The sequence below is a fragment of the Archocentrus centrarchus genome, chromosome 9 (assembly GCF_007364275.1).
Source record: "Archocentrus centrarchus isolate MPI-CPG fArcCen1 chromosome 9, fArcCen1, whole genome shotgun sequence".
NCBI classification, from domain to species: Eukaryota; Metazoa; Chordata; class Actinopteri; order Cichliformes; family Cichlidae; genus Archocentrus; species Archocentrus centrarchus.
In genome coordinates, this window is record NC_044354.1 from 10,488,201 (window position 1) to 10,502,318 (window position 14,118).

A 14,118-nucleotide genomic window follows, 5' to 3' on the forward strand; every position below is an offset into this window, starting at 1 on the left:
CACAAATGTGAGACCGACAGGACATTACACTCTTATGATAGGGTGAAAGAGAAAAGACTGAGCTTGGGAAAAGAAAGGGTAAAGAATTAATTGTGTGTTTGTGCAAGCAATGCACATGTACATGCATGTGTGTTGCCTCTCGTGCATTACACCTGTCCGTAGAGTTTATTTCCACTCTGAGTAACAGCCAAGCACACTGGAGAAGTCTGTGTCTGTAGTTTAGGTACACTCGACTACACAAAGTTTTGTGTTTGTGTATGCATGTGTCTGTGCAAATAACTGCGAGTATACAGTTTTACAAATACACTGTATGTGTATAGATTTGTTTGCTGTGGGCTTATCTTTCTTTGCAGTACAGATCTTGTGTATCTGTTTAGACCCAATGTTCAGCTTTATATGGAGTTAAATTAGTCTCAAAAGGGTTACAAATGTGGATGATACAAATGCACGTGCCGATCCACACCTGAAAACAAAGGAATCTGAACACATATAAAGGTATTTTACAAATTTCAACTTCATAAATCTGATCATTTTCACTTTCAAAAAGCTTCCTGTGTGTACAAATGTTTAAAAATATTTATGACTTTCTTTTCACTCACTTACAGATCATCAAATATGCACACACCAATCGTCCAATACGCTTCCTTTGTATTGCTGTTTTATTTCAAATAAAACTGATGTTTTACATTTCTGGATCTGTGCCAAGCTGACAATGTGAAGAGTCTCAAACCGCGTTGTGCACATGTGACATGATCTTTGCGCATCGGGAGATCGGTGCACGCGTATTTGACGATCTGTAAGCGAACGAAAAGTAAGTCACGGATATTTTTAGATGTTTGTATACACAGGAAGCTTTTGAAAAGTGAAAATGAAAAGACTCGTGAAGCTGAACTTTCGAATTTGTGTGTGAATGATCAGGACTTATTCAGGTTTTGATATACACATTTTTAAAATTGTGTCCAAATTGCTTTGTATTCTTGCGTGAATTGGAGCACGCGTTTGTGAGTACTCAAATTTACACACAAATTGCTGGATACAGTTGTGGATCATATGATGCACATTTGTAACCCTTCTGAGAATAATTTAACTCCACAGATTTAAATATACTTATGTAGTACATAATAATGATCTAATAAAGGCGATAGTTTTTACATTTATCACATTATCAGTTTTAAAAAGCCTAAAAATAAACACTAGAACAGAATACTGAAGTGGGTATGGTTGCTACAACTGAAAACAGCAGATGAAGAAAAATCTACACTTACTGTATAGAGTTCTCGATGCGTGTGATAGTGAGGAAAGCTGCTAGATTGGCAGTATATGAGGATATGACAATTAGAGCAAACATCCACCAAACACCCATCATCATCCTGGTAGCTAGGGTGGTGTAAGGCACCTCTCCGCCTAAAAAGAAAGTAAGAAAACGAGAGAGAGTCAAAAACATAGTATATGAAAAAGCACCTCTTTGCTGCAGGAGAAAACAGCAAAGCACATCCTGAACGATTATCACTGGATTAACAGGATTTGATCTGACGCTGTGGCACAGATCTGATCTTCACATGGTAGGATAAACTGTAAGAAATTGCCATGAACTGGAAAACGTCAAAATAACAAATCCAAAATCAGTGAGATAAGAAAATCTTTGATATGTATAAAAAAAAAGATTAGAAATAATCATACATTAAGTAACATTTGATACATTTGATCTTAGTGAGTATAGCTTGAGTAGATTGTCTTCCACTAACAGCTACAAAAATGTAACATAAATGTAACTGTTTGGATGCAAGTAAAAAAAGAAAAAGTAACCTGATTTTGCAATAAATACTGTTGAAAAGATGTAATGAATGTGAAAAAAAAAATGCTTGTCAGGCTTTCCTATTAAGATGCTGCCGGGAACACATTACAATGAAACGTGGCTTGTCTGTCTTCAAATATAAAATCGCTTTATCCTTCTCTTGTGTTATAAACAGCTTTTCTGGCCTTGTCCTCTGAAATCTTGTTCTGCAACAGTAAAACACAAACTGGCTCTGCTTTATGTGTTTTTCAAGAAAGGTTGTCATTCCATATGTAGCCCTCCAAAAAAAAAAAGAAAAGAAAAAAAAAAAAACACAACGAGAGAATGCATTTGTTTGTGTACTAACCAGGACAGAAAACAGGGCACATTTATCTTTGGCTCTTCTATTCTTCTCAGGTAGGTGTGTGGGGTAGTCTTTCTTATTCATACCCACACTCAAGCTTGCTTACTGACGACAGTGTTTTTGAACGCATTTAGTCATGCATAAATGTACACACACACACACACACACACACACACAGGCACGCACACACACACGCACACGTACACACACACACACAACCATGCATTATGACTGACACGATTCCCTTTCTCACTGTCTTTACTGAAGCAAGTTAGACATTACTCCCTTTTTATACCTGCAGTAGGTGATGACTGCTACATCAGCGCAGACCAACCAACACTCTCATCTCTCCCACTTTCTCTAGATCAGCCTCAATAATATATTTGACACCCACATAATATCTTGTTCCCTTTATCTCATCACCTTTTCTTTCTCCACTGGATCCTTGTTTCTTCCATCTTCGCTTCCTGTAGACCTTTTGATTTATTTTAAATGTACTATATCTTTCCCCTTCTATGTATTTTCTGTTATCTTTTTTGCACAATACATTTGCTGTTAACACCAGGTTTTACCAAAGGCCTGAAGACATAATGTATACTGCATTCCAGTCTGAGTAATACCTGACATGAGATAACACAACATCTTGAATTATCCTTAAAAATGTTTCAATTTTTTATGGCTCTTGAAGTTTTTCTGCTGTCACACATACAATGGTTATGAAGTGATTTTATATTTTGAAGGAATAAACCTTCAAATCATGTGCCAGCTATTTTAATGCAAAATAAAAAATCTATAATAAAATGATTGAATCAGTCACAACATATAAGTCAACACAGTATTCCTAAGAAATTACTGTGCGTTTGAGTGTGGCAGATGAGATGAATCGTTCTCATGAAGGAAAACAACCAGCAGGCAGAGAAACTTTTTGCTGCCCAGAATGTCCAACTATATGCCAAAGTGTGACTGCAGCATCCTGGAATTCAATAGCTACTTAAACATGACCTTTGTGAATCGTTCCAGCCGCAGAAGGTATTTGGGGATTTTGGGTTCCACACTGACACCCAAAAATCCATGGAAGACTAATTCATTTGGCAAAAAAAAGAAAGAAAAAATAAAGTTAAACATTGCCAAGTCTCAGAACATTTTTACACTGATTTCTGGCTGCACAAGTGACTTTTATAAAATATTAATGTAGTTTCAGAGTTTAGACAAGTGTCCCAAAATTTTGAGCGGGGGATCGAACCACTTAGAGCTGATTTTTTGAAAAAGGTCATTTTGTTTCCAAGTCTTTAAGTGTGTGTGTGTGTGTGTGTGTGTGTGTGTGTGTGTGTGTGTGTGTGTGTGTGTGTGTGTGTGTGAAAGAGAAAGAATGCTAACATATTTTAGTAATATTACAGAAACTTTAAGCTTATAAGTCAAGTACTGATTTAAAGGCTCAAAAATGTAAGAAAATCTTCCACTATAAACTCATCTCTTGAACAGCTATAAACGTATCCACTTACACTTAGACACCCTTGGTGCCTCATCATCTCTACTTAAACATGAGTGAAAGGAAAGCATATATCATTTCATGGACCAATATGTCACTGTTCACATTTCAAGTCTCATCAACTATTGTCAGAGATTTAAACAATCTATAACCAACATAGTTTTAAAAACAAAACAAACAAAGAAAAAAAACACTTAAATCCTCACAGGGAAAGTTGGTCAAGACAGTTTCCTTGAAACTTTGTTAGGTACACCAGTTCAACTGCTCGTTAATGCAAATATGTAATCATCCAATCACATGGTAGCAACTCAGTGCATTTAGGCAACTAGACATGGCCAGGACAACCTCCTGAAGTTCAAATCGATCAACAGAATGGGGAAGAAAAGTAAACTAAATAACTTTGAACATGGCGTGGTTGTTGGTGCCAGATGGGTGGTTTGAGTATTTCAGGAACTGCTGATCAACTGGGATTTTAACACATAACAATCCCCCATCTCTGGGGTTTACAGAGAATGGTACGAAAAAGAGAAAATATCCAGTGAGTGGCAGTTCTCTGGGTGAAAAGGCCTTGTTGATACCGGAGGTCAGAGGAGAATGACTAGACTGCTTTAAGACGACAGGAAGGCAATGGTGACTCAAGTAACCACTAGCTGCAAGCAGGGTATGCAGAAAAGCACAACACACTAAACTTTGAAAGATGATCACACTGGGAGCACCTGCTGTCAGGAAACTGAGGCTACAATTTGCATGGGCTCACCAAAACTGGAGAACAGAAGATTGGAAAAAAAAACAAAACTGCTTGGTCTGCTGCAAAATTCAGATGGCAGCATGGTAGGCCGGAATTTGATGTGAACAATATGAAAGCATGGATCCATCCTGCCTTAACAGTTCAGGTTGACGGTGGTGGTGTAATAACAAAGGACATTGCCATTGGTCCCCAACTGAGCATTGCTTAACTCTTTATTTACCACATCTGGCATATATGAAATGCAGAAAGAATTTATAAAAAGAACTGCTCTATCATCAATATTTTGATTATTGTTATGTTACTGTTACATTACTGTAATAGTGAAGTGCCTGCTGTCACAGGCAAATTATAATCAGTATAGGTACCAGGTACTACTGTCACAATAACTTATTTATAAACACTACTATCTGAACTGAGACTTTAGGAATGTATAAACTGCTTTATTGTAAAAGTGTACTGTTTTACAAAATCCCATACTAAAGTACATTGTACCAACAGAACCATCATTTATACCGAGTGCTATCAAAACCATCTTTCATACTGAGGGAAAGACTTAGATGGATGTTACCATTTAGGATTAAAACAGCAGTCAGCAAACCCTCCAAGTGAGTGAGCGGTTGTGTCAAGTTTCATGGGCACATACACAGGCTGAAAGCATGTTCAGTTACCTTTTTATTTCTTTTTAAAATACTAAATTTTCCTGTATTGTCAAAGCATGAGCTCTGAGGATAAATGACGACAAGTTTTGTGCGTTATTGGAGGTTCATGACTAAGTAGCTTTCTAAAAGTGTAGTGTGAAGTCAGCATGACATTTCAAACACAGACTTTCTGAAAACAGTACTGTTCTCAGAATAGACATGACTCAGATTGGCTGGTAGAAGGTGACAGCTGGGTTAACTCCTTCTATACAGATACATGACTTAGAAGACAAGAATTTGTAGTTTTAAATGAGCAAGTATGTGACTGCCCTGTTAGAATAATGTAACTATTCTGCTTCAGGGTTCCTTTAACTAAGCTAACCAAGACTACTAAAATAATTTACATGTAATCTTCTCTCTAGGATTTAAAATAATAGATCTCCTTTTTTGAAAACATTTTTTTTTCAAAAGCACCCTTCAAGTTTTCCTGTGGTTGAAATCCTGAAAAACTTTTTTTTCTTTTTCTTTTTTTTTTTTTTTTTTTAAAGGTAGGATGGTATGCGTGTCTCAGTTTGCATATTTGTACATATATGGCTCCTAGGAGAAGCATAGATGCCATGAAGTAGCTTTTGAAAATACAGCTTGGCAGCTTCAAAAGCACCCCGTTGTGTCCCCTCGATAAAGCTCTCCATTCTTACCCCCATGTTTCTCCTGCTTTTCCTCTTATTCTCTGCTGAGTCTCCTGCAGCTCTGGGCAAGCAGGATTTCTCTAGTTTTTCCTACTTGACTCAAAACTGGGAATTAAATCTAAAACTTAATTTAAAGAGGCATACTAAGGATGTTGCAGTTCTCAATTACTTCAAATTACTCCATGTGCTATTTTGTGAACTGTGTGGCTGCCGTTCACATCTTAACGTATTTTTTCTTAACTTTCAGGTTTCCATTAGCCTGATGCTAATTGCTGCTTTCTGTATTCTGTGATGAAAGTGTAATTGCTGGATATCTGCATAATTGATTAGTTAATTAGATAGTGTCCCCTTGGTTGTAACTGACCGACTGATTAACTTGCTATGTTGCTGGCTAAAAGACTCTTTTGCATTTCATTTTCTCATTATTTTTAGTTTCATGATCTAATTTTGTTTCCCTGAATAGACTGATTAAGAGACATGTTTTTGGTATATATATATATATATATATATATATATATATATATATATATATATATATATATATATATATATATATATAATAAAATAAATATAAAATTTGGTAGAGAAACCACAGACATGCTTAACAAATTGTGTCACTCCAAAAACTAGTTCCATACACTGCAAGACAGATGGGCATATTACAGCACAGGCCTCACAGACCTTTACTTGACATGTTCTAATCTCTGTAATAAAATCTTATGGTAAACAATATCGAAAGCTGAACTGAGGTCCAACAGGACAAGCACAGATATGAATCCACTACCAGAGGCAATAAGAAGATCATTTGTAACCTTCACTAATGCTGTTTCTGTACTGTGACGAATTCTGAAGTCTGACTGAAACTCTTCAGATAAGCCATTCCTCTGCAGATGATCAGTTAGCTGTTTTACAACTACTCTATCAAGAACTTCTGAGAGAAAACGAAGGTTGGCGATTGGCCTATAATTAGCTAACACATCTGGGTCAAGTGATGACTTTTTAAGAGACAGTTTAATTACTGCCACCTTAAAAGAATGAGGTACATAGCCAACTAATAAAGACAGATTGATCATATTTAAGATTGAAGCATCAATTAATGGAAGGACTTCTTTGAACAGTCTAATAGGAATTGGGTCTAATAGACATGTTGATGGTTTGGGGGAAGAAACTACTGAAGTTAACTCAGAAAGATCAATCAGAGAGAAAGAGTCTGAACAAGTATGAGCAGTACACAAGCGGCTGAACACAAAGACATGTCCTTGAGATGGTTATGAACAATTGTTTCTCTAATGGTTAAAATTTTTTGATTCAGTCAATCTGGAGTTTAACTGGACGTAAACCAGCATGAACAGTGTGTGCATTAGAATTATGAGCTGCACTGCTGAATTACATATTCTTTCCCCAATTTTTTAAGGGATACACACACACACACACACACACACACACACACACACACACACACACACACACACACGCACACACACACACACACACACACACCACACACGCACACACACGCACACACAGACATCTGCTGCCCAAATATTCAGGAAGAACATCAAGTGCTTAGATAAATGAGAGCACTGGACATGACCTCCATCCCACAGCCTGACTCAAACTAATCAGAGAGGATGATGATTAGTCCAAAAAGCCCTTGATCCTGTGTGTGATGCTGTAAATCTGATAGGGAGATTTAGAAGCCAAGACATTTTGTGTCAAAAGCAGCCAAAGGTGCAGTACAGTCCTTTTCTGTGTCACTTGTAAGACCTGTTCTAATGAGCCACAGCACCTTAACGAATCAGCTCTTGAAATTTTTAAATTGGATTTGCATTTCTGTTAGGTAAGTAGGTAAGGGAGGACAGGACATGGCTTGTTAAAGGTTTTTATGACAAAACGCCAAGGACTACTGGCACATGTGACCAAATATTACCAACAAAGAAGTGATGGGATTTAATATCTAAAAGGTCAAAGGTTAAGTCACACTTCTTGCCTTGTGGACCGTCAGCAGCGTGAGTGGTTGATTGGAGCACAACCATGATGTGACAAGTCTTGTTGTATTGCTCTTGTGGATAAACTATTGTTGTTTAGCTTCCATATTCTTAATGTTGTAATTTTTAGGCATAACAGCAGCAGAACAATGAATCAAATTGAAGTAATGCTGCTACCACTTTGTTATAACAAGACATAACAGTGGATATTCATAAGAGAGAAGTGATTAATTTGTGTGCTCTTGTGTGTAGTCTGGCAATTAAAGAAGGTCTGATTGAAAGTGCAACCTGAGGTCAGGAGAAACAACATGCTCTTTAACATCTCTGACTTCTAACAAGAGCTGTTCTATGTACAGGTGTTTTGTAAATACTTGCAGTAAAGTGGCCTAATGGAGAGATTTATCTTCTCTGTCGGGAAAAAGCCACATTTCAGAGTAAATGAGACAAAGAGGTCAACTGCTGGAAGAAGTCGCTGGACAAATTGATGATAAGGACCAGCTCTCTTACTGTGCATGGTCCATATCGACAAGTCTCCTCTGCTCTTTTACTGCATGCTGTCAGTGTAAACAAGCTCCTTCAAGACACTACTTTATTGTTCTGAAGTGCAGTGGGTGCTTGAGATACCCACTTGCAAAGACTTGTTGACTATTAATCTCATCCCATATCATCACCATCATCTACCCCCCCCCCCCCCAAAAAAAAAAAAAAAAAACAAAAGAAAAAAAATTTTGTTCAGACAACGAGGAATCTCTACAGTTTCTGCACCCAGCTTTGGAAATCAGTTTCTTTCAAATACATCATTTTTTTTTTACATCTACATTCCTGCTGCCAACCTTTCTGATCCATCTCTTCAAATTTAAAACATCACACTCTGGTTATTCTTGGGTGAAATGAGAGTAGAGGAGCTCATTAGTTTTTTTTTTTTTTTTAAATGAGTAAAGAAGAGCTAGAATCTGCTCAGCTGATGTCAGCCCCCAGTTGGAATCCCTGCAATCTTCCCTTAAGATGATGTAAGGTTCTTTTTAACAACAGTTTGGGCATTCACTTTTCATTCTTCCACAGAATTGAAAAGTGTCTTGATGAATGACATCTTGGATGGATAGTACCGAGTTAGCTCTATCTGATACACATGGGTTTCAAATTCCTCCACCATCAGGCTTTGCACATGTGGCCAGCACATGCCAAAGGGACAGGCAAATAGGATTTCAAGCACAGAAATATACCAACCAATACCAGTTTTGCAGCATTGCTTACAGTTTTGGCTGCATATTCAGAAAAAAAGCCCACCATTAAAGTTAAACCAAGGTTATTTAAAGTTGAACCCATCTTTGAAGGTATTCTGAAAACTTTCCAACTTTATTTTGCTGTCTAAATAATCTTATACAATAAACCTTGATGAGCATCCAGCTTCTCATGACACAGAATTCTGCAAATTTTGCATGTTTCCTCAAAGCCTCGAGTCTTGAAACAAAACTCTCTAAAAAGAGATGTAGCTGTTCAAATCTCATTACAGCTTACTCGGTATGAAATTATCGCAATATCCACTTGAAAGTCACACTAAAACATGGTTACTGATACTGAATGATTCCATGTAGTACAACTTTGACTGCTTTAACTGAAAGAGGCATAGAGGGAAAAATAAATTTGAGAAATAAGATGCAAATTCAGAAACCCCAATATGTTAGTAGAGCCATTAACTTAAAAAAAAGATGTTTTTTTTTCCTCCAAATTTTGAATCATAACAGTGCACGCTATTTATGCTTCAGAAAAATACTATAATCTCTTAAATCTGCAATTATGAGCAATGTAATTAATACCTTACAGCAGCTCCAGGCAGTGTTTATGTTTATGTGTTTAGGCATTGCACTGCTTTCTAAAGTCAGGTTCCAACCTAATATCATTAGTATTACCTCCTGAATACCAATGATCTTAAATTAATTGGATTACCAAATAAACTCAAATACATATGCTGAGTATCTGACGGTAAAAGGACTTGTGCTTGGTGAAGGCTGTAATTTTAGTGCTACTGATTTCCTTTTGTTGAAGTCAACAAATGCAGTGGTTTCTCATGACAAACAAAATCAAAGAATCCAAACATAAACTCACAAAAAAGGAAGATGCATATGTCTATACTTTTGTTTTTTTTGTTTGTTTGCTTTGAGTGAAATAAATATCTACATCCAGGAGCAGGGATGAAACATGTGACAGATACAGGTGCTGTTGTTTCCTGCAGGTTTGGCAGAGAAAATTATTCCATAAACCAATTCATCTGCATCACACATTCAGTTTTTCTGCCTGCCTCTCTTCTAACGTCTTCTCCTTGCCTTTCTGCATCTCTCACTACCTTCCTCCTCTGCTCTTCTCCTCTTTTCCCCATCCTTGTTGACATTCTGCAGTAAAGGTAACTCAAGATGAGTGCAGCTTTGAAGCCAGTCGAGCGGTGGGCACATCCTGAAGGGTTTTATATATGTGTGGCTTTCTTGTAAAGCCTCAAATCTCACCACTGAGCAAGCACCTCCACTGCCTCAGATTATACCCCTCCACCGTCTGATGACTTGCTGGAATCATTATTTATTTTTTTTACCATCTATTTCTCCTCTAGCACCTCAATCACTCTCGTCTGACGGTGTCCCAGTGATTATAAACAACTTGGGAAAGACATATTACAGTGCAGGAGCCAGGGTGAAGATGGAAAAAGTGAGAGAATAGAAAAAAAGGAGGAGGAGGATGACAGAATACATGCATTCCTCCTCCATCACCTCTCCTGCCTTCTGCTTTTCAATCTCTATATTGTACATGTGCCACCTCTAATACCCCTGGCTATAAGCCAAAGCGAAGAGGGATTTTCCATGTGGTTAGCAATTTTTTTTCAAGCCATCAAGTGCCACCATTAAAAAGATCCAGCAGGCTGGTAATGTTGTGGATTTAAGCTGAGATGCATGAAGTTTCCAATTCAGGGATGTGGCCCAATGGTGTCCCTCTACCCAGCAGAACTTCAGAACATCTTCAAAACAAGTTTATGAACAAGTTCACATTCACACACACACACACACACAAAAAAAAAAACTAGGGTCACTGAGGAATAATTAAGATGAGCCCACTTCATGTAAATTAATAGATGTCAGATTGAAAGTGCTTAGGCACACTCTCACACGCATCAGAGGCAACTCGGGGTTTGGTATCTTGCCCAAGCATACTTCGACACACAGATCAGAAGAGCCGGGGATTGAACCACCAACGTGATCAGTAGACAACCCGCTCCTCAGCCACAGCCACAGCCACCCCTGAGCAATTCATGTGGTTTAACTTCTGGCTAATTGGAATTATAGTAACTCAACAACAACAAAAAGGCTTTTAATAAAGTGAAATTTAAACTGATTGTTAAATGATTGTCATCTAAATTTTTGATTGTAACAAGGAAAGCCTTGATTACACTTAGCATAACAAACATACACGGCAATCAGCAACTTGCCAACCAAATTTACATCTCAGAAAATATCCGTTTATGAATGTGTATTTCAGCTGACAAAGTAAGCAGCACTTGTGTGTAAACATAGGCTCATGTAACTCAAAATTTTCAATATCATTTACATATTTATTACATTCTGCTATTGGACAAGGCCGCTATGATAAAATAAAGAATATTGCACCAGATAGTCTCAAGCTACAGTATAACATTCATGTATGATCAATGTGGAGCCCAACATGCTGCTCAGGGGTGAGCACTTTAATTACATAAAACTCTCATAAAGCAAATGAATCCATATTATTTTGTGATCTGTGATTGTTTTTGCTGTACTTTAAAGCAACATGTAACATGAAGTGGGAGCACTGATATTATGGTAATTGCATCAGAGTTATTAATATTCACGAATGCTATATTCATTTTTCATATTGCAGTAATTCACTTCTTGCTCTGGACCCTGGCTGTACTGATGTGTGTACTCCATACAGACACAAATGTGTGTATAGGACACATGTAGCATGTACCTTTATAGGAAGCAAATATACAGCCAATCTGAGCAGACCAAACACAGATCATCTAATGTAATCTCATGGAAATCAGGCGTTTGAGTGCATGTGTTCATTATACAGATGATGGATCTAGCCCTTATTGTGAAACAAGATGTTATATTTTTGTCAAATAAAAGGTGCTTGTAAATAGACATAAAAAATCCAGCACATACCATCAAACGGCAACAATTTTTTTTTTTAAATGTTAGTTAACTTAGATAAATGAAAATGCAAATTACTGAGGCAGTCTCTTCAGAATAATATTCCTCTAAAAAGGTACTCATCATTAGTCAAGTAATAAAAAATTAAAAGCATTCAAAGGAGAGTAAAGATAACTGTACAATAACTGTAAAAAATTGAAATGGTACAATCCTATAATCCTGCAGCTTTTATTGAAGTTGGGGGAAAATATCCTAATGAAATGCCTATTACCTTTCTGGGGAGTTACATGCATGCAACAACTTGGCCAATACAAATTAGCTAGAATTAATTTTGTTAAATACATCTGACCTTCATGCTTGTAAAGTTAAAAACTGAACACAATGTGAGTTTTTTTTTCTGTTCTAATTATTCTTAACTGATATATACCGCAATTTGTGAAGCAAAAAGTTGTTTTTGATCCAGTTTTGGTAAGAAAGGAGCTGGACTTCTTTTCTTTTCTTCATAATCTTAATTCACACAGAAGAGATCAGCAAGTTTAAAGCTATCCTTGCAGAGGGGACATGTTTAGAGCATGACTTTAGTTGAAAGCCCCAAAGAATTCAATGTGTGTAATAGAAATGTGAGTTTTAATATAAGTTCAACTGGGGGAATGAGATATTCAAATATTATAGAATCACCCTTAGGGGGGATGCTGAAATGGGATTCTGTACTCACTGCAGTTAGCTTGTAGAAGTCGGCTCAATTTCACAAAAAGGGAGCAAATTAAAAGATTGAAATGCAAATTATTCTCTCACTTAGCTTCAGAGTGTGCTCACCATTAAAAAAAAAAAATCAGCTATGTCTGCATTTGTGCAAGGGGGAAACAGTGAACCAAAGCAGAGTTTTTGTGCTCATGTGTATGTTCTATGTGTTTGTGCATTATTTAGCAAAAATCATATCTGTCATCCTGGTTGTTCTTATAGAACACGTCATGCTTTACATCTATCTATCTGACTTTTAGTGCCTCGTAGATTTTTACAGCTTGCTTTGGGTCTCCCTTCCTCTCACTTTTTCTTGTTAGCTTTGAAATTTCACTTGTAATGATATTACATTTGGAAAAGAACCACAAAAAGATGGTGCTGGTGTTCTTTTTGGTATTTAAAGCCATAAAACAAACAAATGGCTTCATTCAGAAATCCAGACTACATAATCAAGTGCTTGTTATTACACATTAAGGAAAATAATTACTGATATGAAGCTCCTGCATTGTAAAGAATTTTTTTACTGGACTTTTTGCATTACCTTGCTCTTGCATTCTTTCTGATCCATTTAAACTATGTTGGTCCAGTCTATGTATATAATATTTTGATATCTTTATATAGTGTTTTTGACGTGTGTGTATATGTGTGTATATGTAAATGTGGGTATTGACACTGATATATATATTTATGTATATAGTGCTTATGTATATGTGTATAGTTTTTTGCCATTTTATTTTATTCTATTGAATTTTAGTTTTTTAGTTTAGTTATTTGTTCTTACTCATCCTTTTCATTTTTTCTCTGTATTGAGCTGCTGTAATGCACAAATTTCCCCGTCGTGGGATCATTAAAGTTTTATCTTATCTTATCTTACCTACATTGCCAATTAATATAGTTACAATGCAGATATGGAAATGAATTGATAATGCGGCAATTTACACAATGGGTTTATTGCTCATGCCTCATTTTAAAAGGCAACTCTCCAACAGTATTCAGCTGCTCCTCATCAGAACAGCTACAGCTGCTTAGCTTGACTGTGTAGGTGAGGCTGTGACTAGAGGCTGTTATTTTTCAGATTTTGGCTGCTGTATGGTTCAGTCTGTGGTGTTATGGATATGTCCAGCTGTTACTATTTGAACCTGCTGTTCTTCCATGACAGATCATCTTTGCATAGGAGTTCAGGCATAAAAACGATTCAATGCAACACTCAGCACGCAAAACCATCACTAAACGCATAACCACTGCATGTCATCAGTTTTACATCAATTAAAAATGAACATGTCACAGCCGAATTGATGAGAACCAAAATACGGCCAAAGCTAAAGCTGCAATCGGAGAGACAGCTACTGTACGTTATCACAAAGCTGCAGTAATGGTCATAGGTACAGTTGTAGTGTTCAGAGAGAGAGCTGATGAATCCAGAAGAGAAATCTTGCATCTGTGCAGGCAAAGCTCAGTGTGCAGGGCCAAAATGATGCTTTATCATAATACGACCAAGTCAAGTCTTTTGCT

At 36.9% G+C, this 14,118-nt stretch overlaps 1 protein-coding gene across 1 annotated transcript in view; it reads right to left on the reverse strand.

Annotated features, from left to right (window-relative positions):
• The window catches only part of grid2 (glutamate receptor, ionotropic, delta 2), a 540,691-nt gene that overhangs the window by 78,029 nt on the left and 448,544 nt on the right, over window positions 1–14,118 (reverse strand). Inside the window, exon 12 of the mRNA XM_030736912.1 lies at window positions 1,266–1,404. Coding sequence (XP_030592772.1) covers window positions 1,266–1,404 — 139 coding nt within the window. The remainder of the gene's footprint in view (window positions 1–1,265; window positions 1,405–14,118) is intronic.